Source organism: Lygodium microphyllum, chromosome 22 (assembly GCF_053477565.2).
Source record: "Lygodium microphyllum isolate KBCC chromosome 22, Lygodium_microphyllum_v1.1.10, whole genome shotgun sequence".
NCBI lineage: Eukaryota > Viridiplantae > Streptophyta > Polypodiopsida > Schizaeales > Lygodiaceae > Lygodium > Lygodium microphyllum.
In genome coordinates, this window is record NC_141156.1 from 128218047 (window position 1) to 128243932 (window position 25886).

Sequence of the window (25886 nt, forward strand, 5' to 3'; positions counted from 1 at the left end):
TAGAACCTCTTTTTGCTCACAAGGGCTTAGTGATGTCACATGCATCTTGTTGCCTTGAGCATAAACTCTAATAATCAATATAGATTGCTCACTATTGCCCAAAACTGCAAGGTGGCACAATGAGCACTTGGTTTGATGCATATACTCTTGTGGGGTAGAAAGCAAATATCGATGAGGACGACAATGTTGGATGAATTGATCATTCTTGCCGCACCTAGTGTACCCAATGATCCATACATCATCTTGTGGAAAGAAACCATAGCACTAGTGTGTCAAACTTGTAATAAAAGGGTGAGCTAGAGAAGAAGATAGTCTATTTCCAAGATAACGCAACAAACTGAAGGAGAATCTAGATTTGTGAGTGCTACCACTTCCCACAATCTTATTCGCCTTCACTAAAGGATGAGGATCTTTAGCTCTTGAAGCACCTCTACTTTGATACCATGTAAAGAAGTGGTTGAGTTCAAAGAGCCCAATATAAGGTCCATGTAAATTTGTTTTGAATTCTGCATCTATATTGCAACTTTGTTCTATTGGCATGTTGGATTTAGGGCTGCAAGAATGTGCACACATGCTTGGAGAAGAAGCAGCTCCAGAAGGCACAACCCAAGATGTATTGAGAAGTATCAATGTAGAAGATTCTCAAGGCTCAATTTGACCTAGAGTCAATGGACGCATATACAAAATAGGGGGAAAAATACCTTCTAGTGAGGGAAATAAGGGCCCCAATCATTCCAAAGTATATCCACATATATCACTACAAAAATATGGAACAAATCCCTCCTAAGGGTACCATGTCTCTAGGCCTGGTAGTGAGAACAAAATCAGGTTGACGCTGATTGGGGCTCGAAGATGATTGCACTATCCTAGCTGATCGAGCAACAATACCTATGAAGGAATACTCTGTGGAGGGAGCAGAATCCAGTCCTCCAAGAAGGGGGATATTGGAATAGACACCAGATTATTAAGGACAGCACACAAGCTATCAATGATGATGGCACTACAATCTCTCCAGAATGACGACTGCTATCAAGACAACTGCTGGGCAGCCAACAGGAAGAAACACAAAAATATTGATGAAATTCTCTCCGAATGAATGGCTGCAATCAGGGGACTACGGGCAGAACTTCAGTAGAGGAAAAGGCAGAGCTGCTTGCTGAGGAAGGCCAGCTGCAGCAAAACATGGAGGCGGAGAATGATGGCAACAACTCCCTAATGACAAATGACTGTTGGATCCCCAGAATGGGCAGCAAATGCACAGATGGCAGCTGCAAGATCAGAAAATGCAGGTGGGCAGTAAAGCAGTAGGCTGGGTGGCTGCCAGCTGACATGGGTGGCAGGCTGGGCAGCACCTCCAGACAGCTCCAACATGAAGAGGGAGCTGACTGAATGTGGAGAAAAATTTTTGGGGGCAGGGGGTTCTGAAGAATGACCATAACATGCCCTATTACAGGGGATTTGGAGCATTTGTCCTATGATGTGCAATAAGTGTCAATAAATACAAATAAATCTTTTTAGGACTGTTAATGGAGACCAAAATTAGGAATTAATGCAATACAATTAAATGTTGATGCACTAATGACTTTGGTTGCTCAACAGATACTAGATGTATAATCTATTAAAAAGTCACTGTTTGATTGTATAAAAATTTGTCTGCTGCCTATATTTCAGTGATCGTACGATGCATCCCCTTATCATGCACTCACCCTCCAAGGACATGGTCTAACTATGCCTTTTTTGTTTACTTTTATGGTCCTAGGCGTGTGACGTAGGATTGCATTGGCAAGCCCATATGCAATAGCAACCAATGCCATATTGTTTCCACTCTTCAAGATGCCTTGCTAACTTGTACTCTTGAGTTTTGTCAGGCCACCAATCTCACTGATCCCTCCTCAGAAGTTCTTACACAATGTTCTGTTATGTAAAATCCATCATTACTGAATTTTGTAACCCACGAATCAATTTTAGCTCTTCATTAACTTATTCAAAACATGTATACAACCCTGGTAACAGGGACGAAATTTTTTTGTGAATATAAACTCAAAATTGAGTAGTGTATTGATACACAACTCAGCCCACATGGTAAAATGCCATGTTGAGAACAAAGCCGATCTTCTTCCGTGCTTTCAGACAAGAGTAACTGAAGCCTTTGATGATTCGCAATCATTTCCTTGTTACCTTCCAGATAAAGAGTAATCAAGCTGTCTCACGTATTTGAAAAGAGTTGACTGCTTTGATGGGAATATTATAAACACCACTGCTATTACGAAACCAGCAATGGTGCCCTAATCATATAAACCCATTCTCCCCTACAAAGGTGGATGGTCATCCTCAGGTGTAGCAGGAGGAATTGGCCTCCAATCCGGTTTTTCATCCCAGAAGATATCATAATAGATGTGGCCACGCTGCAGATTTTGAGCACAGCACCATATACCAGTATATCTTTTGACTCGCGCTCTAAATTTGTATTCCTTTTCCTATCACAACACCCTTACAGTTAACTTGAAGTTGACTACCTCATAAGCAGCATCAATCACGAGTACTTCGACAAAGAAATGGTAAACCTCATGCAATACCTTGTTTGTGAAGCCTTGAAATGCAGCATCCATTGATGAAAACTCCAAAATTTTAACCCCATTAAAATGAGAAAGAGACTCCAAAATCTGTTGAATACACAAACAGTAACTTTCCTTCCTGTCCCAGGGAAAAAGGTAAATAGAGATGATTGGACACCAACTAACCTCACTGTCTGTACTATTCTTCGCCAGTTTGAATTTTAAAGGCTTTCCTTCAACCTCTTCACCACATCCTGTAGAGCCTCTCTTGCACAGCTTAACTTTAAGTCTTGAACTCTTTACCTGCCACCATTGTCATTTCATGTGGAGTATGTCCAGAACTATTGTTAAGTTGTAATGACTCACTCAAGAAGTACATAGAAAACTAATATTCTGATCTTCAAAAAGAAAATAAAAAGACTGTTGCACAGCATTTGATCTGTGATATGGTACATCCATATTATCCGGAACTTGCCCTCAGATAGGTTCTTTAAGACTTTTCCAGCCAGATAGATAAGTCATCAAAGTACCTCGTAGAAAGGATATTGTGGAAGAAACAAAGATGTCACAAACACTTAAATAAATGGCAGATTGTGGGTGAGGTCACCGAAATGTGTTTTACTATCCAGCCTTATCCCACTAAGCCCAATGTAGAACAGACCTTTTAAAATCCCAAGGTTACAACAATACTGTATAAATCTTCATCAGCTCTAAACAGATGATCACAGTTTCTACGAAAAAATGTCAACTAAACTGCCAGCAAGACAATTGTAACACAGAGAGACAAAAAGCCAAATGTATCAGAACTGAAGACAGATTTCTTATGTTGTCAATGTGTGTTCAAGAGGATTTTCATTTGCGTATGTTGTTTGACTAAGGTTCAAGTGCCCCAATGGATAGTTTGCGTGAAACAAACCTCTTTGGGGAGCCTTGGATTGTCCAGAAAGGAATATTCTCTAAAATTTATTGCAGGTCCAAAAGCATCCTCGTCAAGTTTCTCTAACATGTGATTCACCTGCACAAACAAGAACAAAGGACAAAAAAGGCACAGCTAAAGCCTGCAGCTAACCCAGTAAATAATTGATATAATTGTGATCACAAAAGAGCTTCAGACACAGCTCTTAAACAAGAAATGCAATCATTTCTTCTTTTATCCCTTATCTTAACTGTACTGAAAGCAGCAGTTCAGGATGACAAAAGAACTCAGGGAAAAATGCCTTCCTCTTACAGAAACTTGCACTCTCTGCAATCCAACACTAACAGGTGTATTCATTTAAAAGTCTCAGAAACAGAGGAATTAAACAAAGTCAAAGAAATTTGCAAGTTGGACATCCATGCCCAATAGAACATGCCACACTACTGCTAATAATCTGCCATATAAACACACGTGTGCACATAACCACATTTCAAGCATCATGTACAAAATACTGATTGAAATATTATGCAAGTTTACCTCAAACACATGATCTAGAGGACACAAAAATGGCTGACTAGTTTTTGTCCCTGGTAGTACACCAGGGTGTCCAAACCACAAACGGTCAAGTCGGCACCACAGTTCAGGCATTACCTGCCAAATTTCCAACACCATAGACAGATCCATCTTAGACACATGCTTACAAAACCCTTCTCCTTAGCGTAATCACATAAAGCCTGCCACTTAAGCAACACATTTTTCCAGATGAACAAAGGAGTTTCAAATTCACACATGCACATTACAGCTAGGATCGTAAACAATCCCCGGTGTTGCACATATAAACCCTATCTATGCATGCAAATCCTTACTGAAGGTAAGGATGAGTTTGAGAATCCATCAAAGATTATTCAAGATCCAAGTAATAAAGCTATTACAGGTTTGACAACCCACCAAAGTACGATTCAAGATTGAAGCAATAGCCAAGGCAGTCCGTATTTGCTTTATCTGTATTATCAGAAAGAAAAGTATTTTCAATTTCAAAAGAGAGGAAGATTGAAAGTACAATAGTGATACAAATTTGGACCTGCAACAAGCTTTCACATGATTTACCTGATAGTTCATCAGCTTAAAATGGTTTTCTATTGTGTGAGGACCGCCTGACAATAGTTCTCCTGGTATGGAAGATGGAAATGATAGAAATCCACCTGCAAGCTAAACAATCTTTAAGCAATATAACTGGGCACTGAATTATTTATATTTGCATCATCTTACTTTCAGAAAGCTAACTTTTTCAGCATTTTGGACGCAATGAGGAAAAAACAACACTAGCAACAAACAACGTGGTCTTACCCAGAACTTACCTGGAACATCATAATAATGAGGTTTGTCATGAAACAGCTTAGCCTCTCTTAATCGATGCCTCTTGCCCGGTGTTCCACCAAACTGGAAAGTCGTGTGCACAGCATAGGGCTCAAGGTCTAGCTTTTCATACAAAGCCTGCTCCAATCAATGAAACATATAATAACTTACGATCATTAGAATAATCTGCTTAAAATTCGAAGGTGATACTGAATTTCCACTTCACCTGCACAAAGTAAGTATGACCACTGCAGAAAATACTGACAGGAAGTATCCCAAGCTTCAACTTTCCATCATAAGCATAAAAGAGCCCACTTTCATTTACAACAGAAGGACCTAGCTTTTTTCTCATCAGCTCATTAAACCCATTCTGATCCCATATTTTGTCATCTGCTAGAAGTTGGAGTTTCCATTCCTCAGCAAACCACTTTGCCACTTCTGAAGGACGCCAAAGAAAAATGCCAATATTGTAGGCGCCATAAGCTGTAAAGTGTGTGTCAGTACAAAGTGTTGAGTCAAAGAACCCCCATTTGATGAGATTGCAATGTTGAATTATTACTAAGAAGTCCAAAATGCAGTGTGCACAGCCATTGACATGAACTTTAGAAATTAGAACCTAGATGTACACAGATTTTAAATAGCCTTCTACGATCCTGTTCGAGCAGCAGAATAAGATATGTCTGGAACATGAGATATTCAAAATTGTAAAACGCGTAATGCATGACAGATTTGAAAGGGTCAAATTAGAAAGGTGATTGGAACTTAAGGGTAACCAACATTCAACCAAAGTTGCAATACTCCCCATCAAAGTGATACCTTTTTGGCCATCTAACCTTCTTCTCCAAAAGGCATGGAATGGACCTTGCATAAATGCTTGAAGTCCCTTATTGAGATGGTACTTGTTTAATGGCTATTTTTAAGTGAAGATAGGCAGTTGTGCACACAAATGTGAGTACCAGTCCTTGTCTTTGCCTTTTTTAAATGACAGTAACATGGTTGTGCATAACAAGCGTGAGCATCTATCCTTGTTATGGTAAATCTCCAAAAGTAACCACGGCATATATTGAGAGAAGGCTAGCTCTAGCAATAAAGCCAGCAATGCTGTTTGTCCCTTTCCATTTCATAATACTCGTCTAGTCACGTAAATGTGCTGCTTTTATAAAATCACAAGATGAAGTTTTTTCCGGATCACCAACAGTTTAGGACCTATAAAGGTGAGACAATAGACATTTTAAACCAAACTTGAAGAATGGAATTTTGAAGAATATCTTGGAAGATCTTAGAACCTATAAGCTTGGGGTTGAGTTATCAGTATTTCTCCAATGCTCTACCCTAGAGTCTATAAGCTTGGAAGTTGGGGTTGAGTTACTTAATGTATTTCTTTGATGCTCAATCTCACTAAAGACATTCATGGTCTTTGATGAGACCTTAACCCCAGAATATACTGGGCTCGCATGTCCCACATGTTTAGGACTAGTACAGAAGGACACTATCAGAGATAAAGAGCATTGTGAATGTAGATGCACAACACCTTACACGGTTAACTGTTACACCATCCTCTCATCCTCCTATGATTTTGGTATTCCCATCTTCTGTATCCCTCTTACTCCTTCCTTTACCATTCACTTGTGAGCCCTCTTCCTCCCTTTAAACCTCCTGATAGTTGAAGTATCATAGGGATGACTGACTGCCTTCATGCACACTGCTGCTGCACATTTGTGCATGCATACAAGAAGTCATCCAGGCTCTTACGAATTATTTAGCTTCTTGTTTCTATATTTCAGTTACAACAAAGGAATCCCAGTGACAAGTAGAAGAGTGTGAGACAGAGAATGGACATACACGAATATGGGAGCAAGAGGATCAAGATGCTTGATATAGATCATCTTGAATGCAATGCTATGTAACCCATTTTGGACAAAGACAATCTAGAGATGTATATAAAACTTAAGCAAGTCCTTATTCACAAAATAGTTTACATTGTGCAAATGTGCCTCAGCCTATGCTCAATTTGCTGTATCTCTTAACCTACTTGTCTGGAATTCTGTGATTAAGGAACGTTGATGGAGCAAAAGGACTAAAGTTCATGATACACTGTTTTCACTATTTTAAAGCACTTGTAAGTTAAAAATGCTGAAGTTGCACGTACAGAAAGGCTGGAATATAATTACAGAAGGCCAACCAAAATAAAAATTTATATCAGAATCTTGCCAAATATGACACTGAGCATACCTCTTTCCCAATTTTCTAGCTGCTCATCGTCCACTGAACTTGCAACCTCATCACTCGAAACCAAAACATCTGCTGTAGGAAACCTAGCTAGGTACGGAAGAGGGTCCTGCTTTCAAACAAGGAACCAAACCCCAACATTTAACAAAGAAGGACGACATCAGAAATTAAGGGTGTCTTTTTCTCACTTTCATTCAATAGCTCATCCATCTAGTATTCTGATAAATGAAAACCCAAATTTGAATCTCTGACATGTATGGGATACGATATCAATGGCTCAAGAACATGAAAAAACAAAGAATATTGCCCAGCATGAGAAACACTTATATTGCAAACAATAGCTGCTTCATTCAGACCTGTTTTTGTAAAATCAAGTTAGCTACTGCTTTCAACTGAATTTCCAGTGTACCATCTGTGTGGCATATGTGGGTACCTACTCTTCTACTCATGCTCTACTTTGTTGTTACAATACTCTATTGCAAACAGTAACTTGAAATACCATTTTCTGAAGCAAACGCACTTAAATTTTTGTCCCTTTTGAAACTAGGTTATTATGTCTTGCCAATTGTAAGTTTCCTTATAAGCTTGAATACCATATCATGACATACTCCAATAATCTTCAAGACCCCTACAATTTTTTAAAGGAAATTTTTTTTGTTTTGAACGTTCCTGATTAAAAAAGGTGCAGGACTCACAAGAATTGAATTAAATCAGGTTATAACTATTCCCAATGTTTATTTAGCTAAGACACAATTTTATCCAACGAATTTAGTGTTTCAAAGTATAGGATGTGAACCTTTTGTGATATACATTCAATAGCCTAAAGAGAGTCATTATATTGGTTCTGATTGAGAAGCTGTTGGAAGCACATAGGCATGTCATTTCACATGACAGTAACTACTTTATAACCATGTGTTGTCATGGGATTCTGATGTGGCAAAATGAACATTTGTTACACAACAAAAGATTAGGCCAAAATTATTATAATGTAAAAAAGTAAAACAAAAATCTAACGAGATTCTATAAAGGGGCACAAGGGGATTGCCACACTTCACCGATGTATCAGCCAACATTGTGCTTCAGTGTCATTAACATCACTCCTCTCTACTGCAGTGCGCAAGCCTCCATGCCAGCTCCATCAGCCATAGCAATGCTCTGCTGCCTGGCAACCTACCTAGTCGCCCTGGTGACATCTACTGCTGCTGCATGCTGCTGTCCTCCCCCAAAAAAGCAGGCTCCTGCTGCCCATTGCCAGCTCCAGGGGACATACACTACTACTCCAAGCTTTCAAGCTACTGCCACATCATTAAACACTGCTGTCCTACTGCAAAATGTAGCCTTTGCTGCTCTCACAACTGCTCCAGATGACATTTGGCATTACTGTCAGCCCCCAAAACGCAGCTGTTTCACACAGGTTCATTGCTCCTCCCCACACAGCTGCCTCAGCTAGCATCACTCTTGTTCCAGCCTGCCACAGCTTTCTGCATCATAAGATACAGGTTCTGCACTGCCAAATGCAGTTTCTGCTGCCTGGACTGCTACCTATAGCAAAAAGTTGATTTCCTCATAGTTAGTGATCAAGTGCTAGCTGCCTACTCACATATGGGATCCATTTGACACACGCTACTCTGTTGTTCACATTGTCTTTGACTCAATGATAGCTCTAGATAGTCCAAACCACATCATTGCCCACTGTGCTCCACGCTCTACTTTGAGCTTTCATCCTTGTTTTAGCTTCTTCAGCAAGTGGCAACAGTCCTACCACTCCATATGTTTAACTCATTGCATCTCATGTCTCACTTGTGCAAAGTTCTCACATCTATTCTTTTATTTTCATTCCATTTATCCAAGCATTCATTGTTTTCAAGGGTTTCATATTCTTTGTGCACTTTGTTATCCCTCTAGTCTTCCCATGGTATCAAAGCCAGATGCTTGACAAAGCTACTGTGAGCATTTGGGCTACAAAGAATGTGAAATAATGTTTGGTCTCCATTGTGGAGGGGAGATTTCCATCTTCTTCGTTGGAGTGATCTTCACATCAGAGCCATTCTTACCCTCCAATGGGGTGTATCTCCTCTCATCTAAGCTCTAACAGAGTGGTATAGGCAAAACAAATTCAGATCCATTTGCTATACCCATGATCCTCCATATATTTCTCTACCTTCTGTACCCCTTACCAGCATCTTGGATCTGTTTGAAATGTATGAGTGCACACAACGAAAGAGGAAAACGGAGGGAGGAGAAAGAACAGGGATAAAAGAAACACAGATCTGAAAACATTAATACATGGTTGCACACAATCAGCCCCTGCATTCTACAGAGGTGTATTAGTGAGGGCACCAGATTGATTGCAGAAGATCTAACTGAGGAAGCTGTGGGAGAATGATGATGGCTGAATGAATGATCTGCATGAATGTAGGAGGCATATACTGGGCAGCTCTAAATAGAGAGTGACCACCAACAGGCCAACCTAGTAAGTCATGATCTCCAACCAGCTAGATGAGGCACTCCTACTGCCACGTGGCACAAGAAGAGAAATGCACCCACTGATCATAAGTGTGCAATGCGAACAAACTCAACTTTCAAGTGGCTAAGTGTCAAATGCACTCTAATCTCCACCTAACATGCCGGAAGACAATGTACAACATGTCTTCCAACAAAATAAAGCCAGAGGGAGATACACCTTCATGACAACACTCAATCAGCATGATTTTGCAGTCCCCAGCTAGGGAGGACAGTCCACTCTTGGAAGGATAACTTCATCACAGACAAACCTTGTGGCAAATTTGTTTGCTCCTTATGGTTTGTACAAATCAAAACCCTAATTCATTGCTCCATCTATTGTGTACAAAGCAGCTGCAAGTCACCATGGAAACCTAGACCCGAAATTTGTGGTCACACTCATCCCAAAGTTTCTAGTGTGCATCTGTTCAACATGGTTTTGGTGCATCCCTTTCTCTAAACCTATCCTCTTACCCTAATCTTAAAATCTTGTAGGAGCATCTTCTTTTACCATTCTAATTTACCTTCTTCACATTCTACAGTCTTACCTCCATATGTAACTCATCCACTTCATGAGTCAAGTGCTTCTTGTCATCCTATTAGTACTCTGTTGCTACACATTCCACTTGTGCACAATGTACCTTATCCTCAAGCAATCCATTTGGTGTTCTATGGTCAAGTATCCCACCGATGCCCTAACCACAATAAAGTAGTTTGGTGCTTCATTGCTGGGAATCTTAACCATGCATCTTACCTCTACTCTCAAGTAGCCCTATCATGATTCACAAAGAATTTCCCAACAAGCGACAACTGACTCCCTACCCTTACATGCCTAGAGGAGCCACCTAGCTAGAAAACACTCCCTTGCTAAGTGGACACTTTGGGGCAGTCCCCCAAGCATACTCCTGTAGGCCATCTCATGGGCTACACATTGATGTCCTTTGATCCATGATTCAGGCTCCCTAGGCATTTAAACTGTAATTAAATGCAGTTGTTGCCCCTAGTGACACTTAGAGGCACTAAGTGACACTAGGATTAGGGTTTTATTTTAGGGATTCCTATGGCAATAAGTCGTTAGGGTTTCATTTTCTATTATTTAAAGACACTTTGTGCCTCTTTTGCATGCAAGTGTGGCATTATTCAATGTGATCGCCTTGAGAATTGTACCCTCTTTCACTCATTAATACATTGCTTCTCATTCGTGATCGAATATCATTGTGCATCAATTAATTCTTTCATTCTCATTCAATTTCCATTAAATTAATCACACAATTGCTCCACATCTAGGTCAATAGTGGTATCAAAGTCACTTACTTTCATCACCCTTACCATCGTTCGCGATCACATTGCCACCAGCCATTGCCATTGAGCTCTTCCCGCTCGGCTGGCTGCCCCTTGAGCCATTGCCCTCACACTAACTCTAATTTTCTCATTGGCAACTGCACTCCGTGCCACCATCTTCGCGTGTTCTCTACTGACCATTGCTCAAGGCTCCACCCTGCATCTTTTACGTAAACATTGTGCCAAAGACAACCTGTAGCATTATCGATAACCCCTATTTGTGCCCTGAAGTTTGTCATGTCATACCTGCCATCTTCCAATCGCCATGTGACACCGCCTTGCTGGTCACTAATCAGCCAACTGAAGTGCTGACCTTTCGCCCTGTCCATCAATCGCCTTTGCCCTATTCATCATCCCAAACTGCCACGCCAACAAACCTGTAGTCGCTTTCATCATGTTAAACCATGCCATGTCAGTCACGTCAACACGTTGGATTCCCAACATGTCCCTGATGATTGTGGACCTGTTAGCTGTTCATCGCTTGAAGCTGTTGAGATGACAAGCTCAACACATGTGGACATTAATGATGGACCGCCTGGTTAGATGGGTCCACACGTCTACACTTAGCACATCGGTGGTCAGTATGACTTTCATATGGCCACTGACTCATTACTTATTATATTCAGGTTGTTACACCTATTTACAGCTGGCATAGTTATAGCGCCAGTCGACTAGTGTAGTCGGTCATGCATTGTTTGACTTAGTAGGCCACTTTCCTTTATGTTATATCTTATCTATACTTTGTGTACATGGTAAAGTGTGTGGAAGAAGAAGAAGAAACCAGCAAGAAAACGTTTTAGCATCCATCTCTCTTCTTGCCTCTTGAGTGAGCTTCTCCTTGTGCATTCTGTGTGTGTTCGGTACAGCATCTCGAGCAAGTCCCCCCCCCACACGATTCTTGACATGGTATCAGAGCTGCACCACTGATTGAGGCTGGTTTTGAAGGCTAAAGCGAAGGAAAGGAGCCAAGGATTCGAGCAAGCAAGCAATGGATAAGAAGCTCTTCCATTCTCTACTTCTCTTGGACAGTGCCTGTGGAGGCACCGGAAGCAAGGCAGAGCAAAAATCTCAAATTGCAGTGAGATTTGGTGTGCGCGAAGAGCGCTGTGTATTCTGCAAACAAGCCTTTTAGGACTTATTCCGCTGCTATTTTGGCCATCCGAGGTCATTTCAGGCCCCGTTTTAGACTCGCAAGGTTGCGAACAGCAATTCGAGGTATCCTGCAATTTCAACTGTGTCTGCCGTATACAGGTGCATAGATTACAGATTTCAAATCTGTAAGTTCAAAGGTGTTTACCAGCGAATAAACACAAGGTTTATCTGTAAACTGGTTACAGATGGTATGTATTGTTGAGCAGACAGTGAAAAAGGTTGTCTGGTGTATTGCTGTGCACTACAGGTCGAGGATTGTAGAAGATTTGCTTGCTGTTTGGTATTAGTTTTGTGATAATGGCAGAGAACAGTGGAAATCCCATCATTGAGAAGCTCGACAAGAACAACCACCCTTCATGGAAGTTCCGTGTCATGAACTTCCTTATTGGAAAAGGCCTCTACGAGTTTGTTCAGGTGAAGAAAAGGAGCCGGAGGTGAGTGATCCTCCAACTGCAGAAGAGACAAAGGCACGGAAGGAATGGAATGCAAAAGATAAAAAGATCATGTATTGGCTGTCTGCAGTAATTAACAATAATATGCTGGGGCATATTAGAAATGCAGAGAATTCATATGCAGCTTGGACCATACTTGAAAGTATGTTTTCCGTAAATACAAAGGCACGAAAGATTCAACTCAAGCAAGAGTTGAATGCATTGAAGAAAGGGAATATGTCTATCAATGAGTATGCACTGAAGGTAAGGAGCATTGCAGATGCCTTGGTAGTGATTGATACAATGCCCGATGATAATGAATTGGTGTCGTCTATCTTGGGTGGACTTAACAATGAAAAGGCTTGGAAGTCTTTTGTAACTTCCGTATATGTCAGAAAGCCATTTCCAGATTTCGATGAGTTGGTCTCCCTTATAATCACTGAAGAGATCAATATGCAGAGTGAGACATCTGAAAAAAGTGGTGAACAGGTCCAAGCTTTCTACTCCAGTTCAGGAATAGGACGTGGCAAGTCTTCTTCAAGAGGCCGTGGTACAAGACATGGTAGTGACAACCAACAAAACAGATTGAATCAGCAATTTGGCGATATGCAGGTTTCAGGAGGTCGTGGTAACTTTAGAGGCACGGGGAGCTTTAAAGGAAGAGATGGATGGCAGAACAGAGGTTCTAACAACTCTGGTATTGTGTGTCACTACTGTGGCAAAACTGGTCATATTACAGCCCAATGTTATGCTAAGAAAGATGATATTCGCAGTTGTAAGTTGCAGCAAGGAAACTATGCATCGTCTTCACGATAGAATGAAGACAAAAATGAACGTTTGTTTGTTATGCAGCATATGCTGAATGCTGATACAGGAAAGGGAACATATGATGATGTTTGGTATGTTGATTCAGGTGCATCCAATCATATGACCAGCCATGCAGAATGGTTTGGAGAGATGTAGGATTTACAAAATACAGGTTATATGCAGACGGGTGATAATTCATCCCACCCATCTCACACATTGGAAAAGTTTCCTTGTCCTTGCATAATGGTAAGACAAAGAGTCTTTCAGATGTATTACATGTGCCATCTATTACAAATAACTTGGCGTCAGTCAGTCAGATGGTAGAGCAAGGGCTACAAGTCAGATTTAATGCAAAGGGCTGCTTTGTAGAAGACTTCAATGACAAGTGCAAGTTGGTTGCAAAGGGAAGTAGAGTTGGATGTATGTTTACTCTGGATGCTAGAATTCCTACTATGAATGCTGCTATGTATGCTAAAGGAAAAGGTGTTGTTGCAGATATTGAAATTTGGCACAAACGCATTGGACATGCAAATGTACAAAGACTGAAATTAATGCAGTTCAAAGGGTTGGTTACAGGTTTGCCTACATTTAGAATTGCAGAATTTCATAAGGTATGCGAAGCATGTCAGTTTGGTAAGCGGGCAAGACAATCCTTTTCACATGACAGAGATGTAAGCAGAAATATCATTGATGTTGTGCATACAGATATTTGGGGGCCTACACAAAATGTATCTCTTGGAGACAGTTTATACTTTGTCACATTCATTGATGATTGTTCTAGAAAGCTGTAGGTATATTTTATGAAGGAAAAGAGTGAAGCGTTTGAGCACTTTAGAACTTTCAAGGCTGCAGTTGAAAGAGAAGCAGGCTTGAAAGTAAAGTGCTTGAGGTTAGATGGAGGGGGAGAGTAACTCTCAAATGAGTTCAGTGATTTTCTGAGGTCTCATGAGATAGAGAGACAGTTCACATGTAGGTAAACCCCACAGCAAAATGGTGTTGCAGAAAGAAAAAACAGGCATATTGCAAAAGTTGTACGGGCATTAATGGCTGAAAAGAATATGCCCAAACATTTTTTGTCTGAGGCTGTCCATACTGTTGTCTACATTATGAATAGAACTCCCACAGCTGCAGTTCATGGGATGACTCCTGAAGAATGCTTTACTGGCAAAAAGCCTGATGTATTGCACTTGAAGGTATTTGGCTGTGTTGCATATGTTCATGTGTCAGATGAGCTACGGAAGAAGCTTGATCCAAAGGCAGAAAAATGTGTCTTTATTGGATACTCTTTAGAGCAGAAAGGGTATCATTGTTATAACCCTATCACATGTAAGTTCAGAGTGAGCAGAGATGTCATCTTTGATGAAATGAGCAGTTGGTATGCATCTAGTGGTAATGCATTGGATGATTATGACACTCATGTGCAGGCTGAAAAGCAAGAATCACGGACTCTTAGTGGACCAGAGACATCATCTGGTAGTCCTTGGTTTGGGAGACTAAGGAGTAGCTCTACATCTTCAGGTGCATCTAGTAGCACTACAGGTAAAGACAAAGGAAAGAATAAAGTGTCAAATGGCATTGATGCAGTTCTTAATAGAGACTCCAGTGGCTCAAAGAGCTTGGATGATGAGCTTGGTATTCCTTCTGTCAGGACACCAAGTGTACAGAGAGCTCATAGTAATGTAAAGGCTCCATTGAGTGATCCGGTGGTACGCAGATCTAGCAGGGTCAGATACCCTGTTAAAAGATTTGGCTTTGAAGGTTATGCAGCTCACCATTATGCTTATATGGTGAAACTATTTGAGGATGTTGAGCCCACTTGTTTTGAGGATGTTATTGGTCATACTCATTGGGATGCATCAATGGATGAGGAGATGGCTGCATTAGAGGCCAATAAGACTTGGGATCTAGTATCATTGCCGAAGGGCAAGAAAGCTATTGGATGTAAGTGGGTTTATAAGATTAAGCACAATGCAGATGGTTCTATTAGTAGGTACAAAGCTAGGCTGGTTGCAAAAGGCTATGCCCAGACATATGGCATAGATTATGAAGAAACCTTCAGTCCAGTTGCTAGGATGGCAACTGTCAGATATGTGATTGCTTTGGCAACAGCCAAAGGTTGGAGGTTGCAGCAAATGGATGTGAAGAATGCCTTCTTGCATGGTGATTTGTAGGAAGAAGTGTATATGGATCAGCCAGCAAGTTATGAAGATTTAGAGCATCCCACGTATGTGTACAGGTTGAAGAAGGCGCTCTATGGGCTCAAGCAAGCACCTAGAGCATGGTCTAACAAGATCAGAGAGTATATTGTCAATATTGGCTTTTATGTTTCTGATGCTGATCACTCACTTTATGTGAGAAAGGGAGATGCAGGTTTAGTCATCATAGTTATCTATGTGAATGACTTGATTATTACAGGTGATAGTGATAGTGGGATTGCTGAAGTCAAGGTCTTTTTGAAGAAGAAGTTTGAGATGAAGGATTTAGGTGAGCTAAGGTACTTCCTTGGCATTGAGGTGATCAGATGTGATGATGGTATATAGCTGTCCCAAAGACAGTATGGCTTGGATATGTTGTCCAAGTATGGTATGACAGCATACAAACCACTTTCAGTCCCGTTGGAGCAGAATGTAAAGTTAAGTGCTGATGTTGGGGATGAGATAGAAGACCCTACTATGTTCAAGAGGATAGTGGGGAGTTTGATCTACATGACCATTACAAGGCCAGACTTGAGCTACGCTGTTGGTCTTGTAAGTCAGTTTATGCAAGTACCTAGAAAGCCATATTTGAATGCACTCAGACGCATATTGAGATATGTGAAGTCCACATTACATTATGGACTTTTCTATGAGGCAGGTACAGATGTACAGGTGTTTGGATACACAGATGCAAATTGGGCTGGTAGTATGTCTGATAGAAGATCTACCAACGGATACATGTTCTCTCTTGGTAGTGCAGCAGTTACTTGGAGCAGCAAAAAGCAATCTACAGTTGCTTTGTCGAGTACAGAGGCTGAGTATAGAGGTGCTGTTGTTGCAGCATGTGAGGTAGTATGGCTGCAAAAGTTATTGGCTGATTTAGATGTGCAGGTGGAAGGTCCAGTTGTCATTTATTGTGACAACATGAGCAGTATACAGTTGGCTAGGAACCCTGTGTTCCATGCCATGACAAAACATACTGAGGTACACTACCACTTTGTGAGAGAAAAGGTACTAGTAAGTGAGATTGACAGGATCAGATAGCTGACATCTTCACAAAGGCATTGGGTACAGAGAAGCTTCAAAAGTTTCGAAGCTTACTTGGAGTTGCAGAGATGCAGTTAAGCTTGAGGGGGAGTGTTGAGATGACAAGCTCAACATATGTGGACATTAATGATGGACCGCCTGGTTAGATGGGTCCACACGTCTACACTTAGCACGTCGGTGGTCATTATGACTCTCACATGGCCACTGACTCATTACTTATTATATTCAGGTTGTTACACCTATTTACAACTGGCATAGTTATAGCGTCAGTCGACTAGTGTAGTCGGTTATGCATTGTTTGACTTAGTAGGCCACTTTCCTTTATGTTGTATCTTATCTATACTTTGTGTACATGGTAAAGTGTGTCGAAGAAGAAGAAGAAGAAACCAACAAGAAAACGTTTTGGCCTCCATCTCTCTTCTTGCCTCTTGAGTGAGTTTCTCCTTGTGCATTCTGTGTGTGTTTGGCGCAGCATCTCGAGCAAGTCCCCCCACCACGCGATTCTTGACAGAAGCCACTCTGGATTGTGTGCCACCCAGCCCCTGACCAACTAACCCCATCGCGTTGAGTTTGCCACGCTCTCACTGACTCATACGCCAACCTGCCATGACATTGTCTCCTAGTCGCTGCCCTGATCACCAACAGTCTACCATGCTAGTCGCCTGGAGCCCAAATGCCACGTCATCACATCAAATCTGCCATCTGTCTTCTTCACGGCCGACAAATCGATTATAATATTGACTCATTTAAAGGTCACAATATTCATTTACAAAATATTTATTATCTATCATTTTTTTCCAGCAAATGCTTGTTTCTGCCATCTGCCCTACCCAAGCAAAAATTTCTGTCAATTTGGGCTTTGTCATCAAAATCACAAAATCTGGTCCAAACTTCATTAGAAATTTGGGAATTGCCATCAATTCTACCAAATTCTTCATCGAATTGACGAAATCAGCCATCGATCTTCATCAAATTTGGGGCCTTTCATCAAATTGAGCAAATTCCACTCCAATTTTGCCACCAAATTTGGGGCTTTCTCAGAATTTGGTATATTTTATCCAGTTTCTTCAATTTTTGGGTCAAATTTTGGGGCTTTTGACCAATTCCACCACCGAGGCATGCAAAATTTGGGGCTTTTGCCTCAATTCATTTTCTTGGTCCTCGACGTGCTAAAAAAATCATACTATTTGGCTGCTGGTCCTGTTTTTCTTGTGACATTGAAGACAAATTTTATTATTTCGAGGTATTATTGGGCGAATTTTCAGTATATTCTGCTGCTGTCCATAGTACTAGAGCACTTTCAGCCATTAATGTCTGATTTCAGCATATTGCTTAATACTGCCTTGATCAGGTAATATTTAGTTTCTGAAAATAATTATTTTCTACATATTTTTCTCTCCTCAGCAAGAAAACAGCAAGAAAAAAATTATTATTCTTCATACTATTTGACTTCATTGATGTAGACAGCATCTCTTCTATCAGGGATTTATTATTATTCAGGCATATATTCTCTTTCTTCACTTGGAAAATATCATTTTATTGCTGATTTCCACTAATGGCTAGTAATAATAATGATTTGTTGGGCATGCTTGGCATCAACGACAAGCTCGATGGCATCAATTACTTGATGTGGGCTTACATGATGTGACATGTTCTTGTCGCAAAGAATCTATGGCATATTGCGAACGGCACCGGCTTCTCCAACATCGGCACCACCTCCCATCTCCACATTGCGAGGTGGCTCTCATGATGCCAAATCATCTTCTTCTTTGACAACCCAAGATCAGATTCAATGAGATGGCCATGATGCCCAAGCGCATGCCCTAATTGCTTAATCTGTGAAGAGAGCCATCATTCCACACATCCAATCATGTAAGACATCCAAGGAAGCATGGGATAAGCTTGCATCATTCCACACATCCAATCATGTAAGACATCCAAGGAAGCATGGGATAAGCTTGCATCATGTGCAATGAAGCATGTGTTGCTTACCTACATAAGCCATTGGAAGATGTTCGCATGGAAGGAGGAGGTAATATGGATGCCTATCTCATTGGCATCAAAGATCTTGCTAAGAAATTATTAAATATTGATGAAGAAGTTCCCGATAATCAGCTTGTTTCCATCACTCTTAATGGTTTACTAGGGTCATATCAAGGTTTTGCTACCACCTTGCAACTGGTAACTATGGGTAACCAAATCACCTACAATTTCACCCCAACTTATGTCTCTTTTGTTGTAGGAAGAACGAAGGTAGTCGCGTACAACTCGCCTAATCTGTGGACTTAGTACAATACCAAACATAGACAAAAAAATACCGGATAAAATCCAGTGTTTCATACGGTCATTAAAAAATACATAGAAATTTAAGGGATAGTGTAGTAAATATTACTTGTTTTAATATGAGAGTCTTAGTTTTAACCTTTAGAAAGCACAAATACACATGAGAGTCAAGTTCCAAGTTTCAACAATACTTCATGAACATAACAAGTGGTTAAGACAAAATGTATACTTCAATTTCATTTATAAGTCTGAAGACATGTATAATAAGTTTAAAAAAGAGTCTTGGGCAAGTCACAAGTAACAAGTATCATAACCAAGACTCATGTACAAAAAATTAAGAGATACAAATGTCTAGACAGAAAAAGTATCTAAATAGTAGAGACTGTCAAGGGTACCACTCGGATGAATCCTTAGACCAGTCACTCAAATGAGACTCATAGTCATCACTAGATGAGTCTGACATATGTGAAACAAAATCCCCATCACTAAGAAGATTGCCATGCTGATCATACTTGGACTCTTGAACAGGAGCATCCTCTGAAACACATGCAATCTGAGCAAAAGAGCTTCCAAAACCGTGTATCACATAAGTTCTGATTGCTACTTGTGTGCTGCTACCAACTGCAATGCCTCGAGGAGTGACCTGTATTTCCCTACGAGTACGTGACACTCGATGGTCAATCTCCTCCAGCATGTAGAGCTCTCTGAAAATGACATCCTGCTCTTCGTCTCTCTCTCTATTCACACTTTTAAGTGTGGCCCCTGTTAACTTGAACTCATCTACATTCACCCGAAAAATTGAAATTGAGGTATATAAATAATAATATGACTTAAGAATTTACATTCATGAATTTAAATTTTAGAATAAGTATGTATTCAAGTTCAAAATTACCTGATGTGTCATCGGCATCTCATGCATGTTTCTAAGCATACATAAATTAGAACAATAATAGATAAGTCATTCTAGCTACCTGGTGCTAAGTTTGTTTCGAGTCTAGGTGTATATAAGAAAATAGGCTAACCAATTTCTCTCACATGCACCAGATAAACAATCCTATTCAAGTTAATAAACTGACTTCAACTCGTTAAAATTGAAACATTTATAGGAAAAGTAGAATCTTTACTAGAAATAAAATGATAAGATTTAAATTTAATAACCTGAGCCAACACTCTTAAAGCCACCTTCTGCACGTTTGGTAGCTAATACCCAAATGACTCCCACCAAAATAGTGGCTTGACTAAAGAGACCCTTTTCCAGTACATGGTGCTAGCAAAGGCCATTCCCCTTTGGTCTCGATAGTTGATTAGCTCCTGGAGGAATGAACCATGCGCATCCTTATGCAAAGCCGTCAAGAGATAAGCATCCCTATCCGAGGCTCGCTCCTAGTCCATAAAGAGAGAGGGGCTCTTGTAAGCCAGATAAGCATCCCTATCCAAGGCTCGCTCATGGTCCATAAAGAGAGAGAGGCTCTTCTAAGCTAGATGCAAGAGAGCTGCTAGGCCATGGATAGGCCTCTTCATCCATTTCCACCTATTTTCACCAAGGTAGAGGATGTCATCCCTTCGTGGGATATCATCAAAAATATCAACTATGCCACTATTTATGAAAAAAACCAATAGGCACTAAAATTAGTGAGATTCATTTTGCATTTTAAAAATAAATCTAATTTCAAATTATTACCGTGGAATTCCAACATCAAGCACGGTGAAAGCCCTAATCTCCTCCACGGCCTCTGTCATGAAATGAGTAAGGAGGCCTATAGTGGCACCCTCCATATCTGTCAAGCAAAGAACCCTATACAAGGTTATGATCACAGTGACCATGGCTTGTACCTTAGCCCAAAATGATTCTTTTAGACAAAGTTGTTGAATGGCTTTGCCCTCCTCCAAGCTTGCTATGGGCTCCTCATTCATCCACGCTTTAAATTTCTTGGAGACCACATACACTTTTACAACTTGCTTTGCACGTCATAGAGTCACTCAAGGAGCAACTATGTGACGGCAAAGCGAGTTTTTGATGGCTTTTTAATTCCACATCACTATACATGTGGAAAATAGCAAGTAGTTTTACCTTTTTTGTGATGAAATTAATGATTGCATTTGCATCCATCATGATTTTTTTCACCCACTTCAAATTGTGTCTATCCTTCGTGAGGAGGTTAAGGCAATGTGTGGCACAATGTGTCCACACTACAAAAGGGAATTCTTCCTCAAGCAATCGTTCCATCCTCCAAAAATTTGAAGTATTGTTGGTGACAACTTGGACAACATTGCTTAGTCCCACCCACAAACACATAGAAATTTAGAATATAGTATGGCTTAGAGGTAGGTAATCACGTATGGAGGTGAAGATAGATATATAGAGAGAGGTGGAGATATTTAAGAATCAAGATTCAAGAAGCATAAAAGTTTAAAGTTTAAAACATAAATGATAAAATATAAAGCATAAAAAATAATATTCAAAAAGCATAAAACATGAAAGATAATTTATAAAGTATAAAATATTAAAAAATGTAGACTCACCTCTATAATGGCCTACTGGATGTATCAAAGTGCAGCGATGCGGAAGAGTAGGACAAAGACTGAGAGAGAGTGAACATAGAGAGAAGAGAGAGAGAGAGGAGACAGTGTAAACACAGAAAATCTGCAGTGTAGTATGCTGTATAAGAGTGCAGAAAAATACATGGGGGAAGAGGAAATATCTGTGTGTGTCTCCGACTTGATGACCTCGATCTCCGTCAACCCGAGCACAGTCTGTCCCAGCCAACAGATCTCAAGATCTGTAGCATCTGTACCTGCTGGATAAGAAATCCCTAAGTTAGAGGTCCCCCTCAAATTCCGAAGAATCCTCAGGGCAGCCTGCCAATGCACCTGTTTGGGTTCACTCATGAACCCGGCCAAAAGACCCATAGCAAAACAAAGATCAACACGAGTATTGAGAAGCCAAATCAAAGATCCAATCAACTGACGGTAGTGGGAAGCATCCGTCACGGGAGAATCAGAGTGTGAAGTGGCCTTCCAGTTCGGATCCATAGGAGTAGAAATGGTCCGACAAGTCTCCATCTCAAAAGTCACCAAGAGCTCCTGAATATATCTCTGTTAAGAGATGAAAATCCCCCTCTGAGACTGATACATCTCGTGACCCAAGAAGAAATGAAGAATCCCCAAATACGTCATCTCGAACGTCTGATGTAAAGCTGTCTTGGTCTCGCGGACCTTCTATGCATGATCCCCTATCAAAATCAAATCATCAACATACAACACAAACAACACACGACCAACCTCGGAAGTGTGCACATAAAGCTGCGGATCGGCCTTGGAGCACCCATATCCCAACTTCGATTGAAGAAACAAGTTAATCTTCTCATTCCATACACGCGGAGCCTGCTTAAGGCCATACAAGGCCTTCTTCAACCTGTAGAGACTTTCCCATCCGAGGACCCAAAGCCAGGAGGCTGCTCAACATAGATCTCCTCCTGCAAATCACCATTGAGAAAGGCCGACTTCACATCCAACTGATAGACAGGCCATCTCCTATGGCCAACCAAGGCAAGAACAACTCGAATAGTCGCCATAAGAGCAGTGGGGGCAAAAGTATCATGGAAGTCAATGCCTAGGCGCTGAGCAAAACCTTTAGCAACAAGGCGAGCCTTGTGTTTGTCCAAAGAACCATCGCTAAGGTACTTGGTCTTGAAGACCCACTTGACGCCAATCACCTTCTTGTGAAAGGGACGAGGCACAAAAGACCAAGTGCCATTCCTCTCAATAGCCTCCAACTCGGCTTCCATAGCCTTCCACCAATGATCAGACTGCAAAGCCTCCTTCACTGAAGTGGGCTCTCGATCCTGCATAACACGGGTCATCAAACAATAGTTAGAGCAAACAAGCTCCGTAGAATGTGCATGTTGCCTCCATGACCTCTCCGGTCCATCCTGCGGTTCCACACCTCAGGGACCCCCTCAATCCCTGAATCTTGGAGGGTGTCACGGGACCAATGAGGAGGAGGCCGGACCTCTCCCCGTCGCTCTCCATCTACTGAAGACTCAGGAGCATCCACCGACAAAAGCTCCACTTGGGTGGCCGGTGGAAGAGAAGACTCTGAATCAAAAGAAGAATCTCCATCAAGAGACTCTAGCTCCAAAGGAACTGTCTCGAGAGCCCAACTCTCCCCTGGATCTCCAAGGACGAGATGCTCCTCACCCCCCTCAGTGGCCGGAACTTCCACGACCCGCACATCTCGGCTTGTGTAGACATTCCGGTTGACGGGATTAAATAGACAATAACCTTGGGACTAGGAGCTATAGCCAACAAAAACCTGTCGTCGGAAGCCGCCTTCAACTTGTCACGTTGTGTCTTCGGGATGTGCACATAGGCGTCACACCCAAAGATCCTGAAATAAGAGACATCAAGCTTAGTCCCAAAGTAGGCCTCAAAAGGGATCATCCTATCAACGGTCGAAGTGGGAGATCGGTTGAGGATGTGAACTGCGGTAGCCACGGCCTCGGCCCACAGAAACTGAGGTGTCTGTTGGTGCTCCATCATGGTGCGTACCATCTCGATCACACTTTGGTTCTTCCGCTCCAAAATGCCATTCTCTAGAGAAGTGTTGGTGTTAGCAAACTCCTAGTAAATGTCCCTATCGGCACAAAAAAGAGTAAACTCATTAGACACAAATTCACCGCCCTTGTCTGAACACAAGGTCTTCAGTTGCCAACCAGAGCGGTTCTCCTCAAAGAGAAGCCAATCCTTGAAGTGAGAGAAAGACTCTGACTTCAAAGTCAAAAAATAGGCCCATGTCATCCTGTTGTAGTCATCTACGATCAACATGAAGTACAAGCTCCCCTTCAAGGACTCGGTCCTCATCGGGCCACACAAATCTGTAGATACAAGCTCCAAAGGTGAAGTAGACCTCCGCGAAGCTTTGTTGGGAATCGCATCCCGATGCAGTTTCCCACGAATGCAGGAGACACATGGCTAATGGCTCACCACAATGTCCGGCAATCCTCAGACAAAGGACCCTCGCGACGCCTTCCGAAGGTACTCATAGTTCAGGCGGCCAAACCGAGCATGTCATAGCTCGGACTGTGTCTAAGAAGTAAGAAGAAGTGAGGTAAGAGCTGTATAAGACTTCAATTTGTAGATGCCATTCTCCTCCTACCCTACTGAGAGAACCTTTCTCAATCCACGATTAAGAACTCAAACAGAATCACTATCAAACTCCACCAAGAGACCAAGAGAACAAATCTTATGGACCGAAAGTAAATGATACCCCAAGCCTAGCACATGCAACACCTTGGAAGTGTGGATACCACCACGTCCATTTGGAATAAGCTGCATCTCACCCCATGCAGCAATTGACACAAAAGAGCTGTCTCCAATGAGAATTTGCCCACATGAAGGCCGCAATTGGGCAACACCAACGGAAGGAGGAGTCATGTGCCGTGAAGTACCATTGTCCACAATCCACTCTTGAGCCAGGGGAGCTGTCATAGCAGCATCAGGAGTCGTCGATGTAGGGTCCTCAATGACCACTAAATGGAGAAAAGCAGCTGATGAGGGTGCAGCCACTGCTCCAGAATCCTTCGTGTCCTTCTTCTTGGTGTCCTTCTTGTCTTTGTCAGGGCAATCCTCCTTCCAATGACCGGTCTTACCACAAATATAGCAAGTGGATTCCTTCTCCTTGTCCTTCTTGGTTTTATTGTCCTCCTTCTTCTTTTGGTCCTTTCCCTTTTTCTGAGAGGCTTGACCAACCAATGCCTCCGATTTGGAAGCATTCAGTCCCTTCAATTGTTCCTCTTGGTCCAAGACCATAGGAACTAACTCTTCCCACCGAAGAGTAGACTCCCGCCCTGATGCAATAAGAGCGGAATAAAAGGTACCAAATCGTGGCGGCAACTGGGACAGTAAAGTGATCGCCATGTCTTCGGAGGAAATAGGCTTCCCCGCATTTTGAACCTGCATCTGAAGCTGCCGAAGCTTGTTGTTGTGTTCCCCAAGCAAAGAAGACTTATTCACGGACAAGGTCCGCATCTGCATCTCCGAAGAAACCCTCGTCATCAGGGTCATCCAGTTGTACATCTGATCGAGCTCCAGCCATATCTCTCGAGCCACCGTTAAGTGCTCAATGTGAGCTATCACGGCTATGGTACAAGAGAGAAATAGAAAAAATTGAATTTTGGCATTCAGTTTGTCCCAATGAGACTGGGCCTTGGTCAACTCCGCACGAGCATTGGAAGAGAGTTTGGACTCATCTCTCACCGAGGGCCTATCAATCTCCTCCATCACAAGCTCCGCCAAGTCATAAGACTCCAGAATGGCCAACATCATTACCCGCCAAATGCGGTAATTGTCACCATCAAGCTTCTGATCCATGGGAAGAGCCGATAGGATAGGCACTTTCTTGTCCATGAGCACCTTGAACTCCAAATCAGACTCTGTAGACATGTTAACCTACAATACCTGCACAAATGCAAAATTAGCCCCCTCTGACTATGTAAACGCAGCCTTCTAGGGCTGATTCCTCCGCTGCCCAAACCTTCTTCACCCACCGGAGGCGATGAAAAGGTAAAATCTGCAATGGAAGGCCTCAAACGCAGCCTTCCTCCCCTTCAAACAGCAAATTCACCAATTGGACTCCTTTCCCGCACGCCCACGCTCGCTTCAGCCTTGATCCAATGCGCAGCCCTCCTGCTTGCCCTCGAATCCTGGAAACGCAGCCTTGTGTCGCGCTGAAATCTCCTCTTCAGATAGGTTCAACACTCAGTCAATCCGTCTTCACCACTCTGATACCATGTCAAAGTGCAGCGATGTGGAAGAGTAGGACAAAGACTGAGAGAGAGTGAACACAAAGAGAAGAGAGAGAGAGAAAAAGAGACAGTGTAACGCAGAAAATCTGCAGTGTAGTATGCTGTATAAGAGTGCAAAAAAAATACACGGGGGCAGAGGAAATATCTACGTGTGTCTCCGACTTGATGACCTTGATCTCCATCAGCCCGAGCACAATCTGTCACAGCCAACAGATCTCAAGATCTGAATCTGAATAATGAATAACCGAGTGTGCCACCAACTGGCT

The 25886-nt window shown here is 41.8% G+C and overlaps 1 protein-coding gene across 1 annotated transcript in view; it reads right to left on the minus strand.

Moving 5' to 3' along the window:
- Positions 1-1994: 1994 nt before the first annotated feature.
- XEG113 (xyloglucanase 113) overlaps positions 1995-25886 on the minus strand; it is a 53450-nt gene continuing 29558 nt past the window's right edge. Inside the window, exons 4-13 of the mRNA XM_087662886.1 lie at positions 7060-7165; positions 5054-5310; positions 4830-4965; positions 4579-4673; positions 4420-4473; positions 4009-4122; positions 3472-3570; positions 2742-2858; positions 2577-2663; positions 1995-2477 (exon numbers count right to left, since the gene is read on the minus strand). Coding sequence (XP_087519012.1) covers positions 2310-2477; positions 2577-2663; positions 2742-2858; positions 3472-3570; positions 4009-4122; positions 4420-4473; positions 4579-4673; positions 4830-4965; positions 5054-5310; positions 7060-7165 — 1233 coding nt within the window. The 3' untranslated portion in view covers positions 1995-2309. The remainder of the gene's footprint in view (positions 2478-2576; positions 2664-2741; positions 2859-3471; positions 3571-4008; positions 4123-4419; positions 4474-4578; positions 4674-4829; positions 4966-5053; positions 5311-7059; positions 7166-25886) is intronic.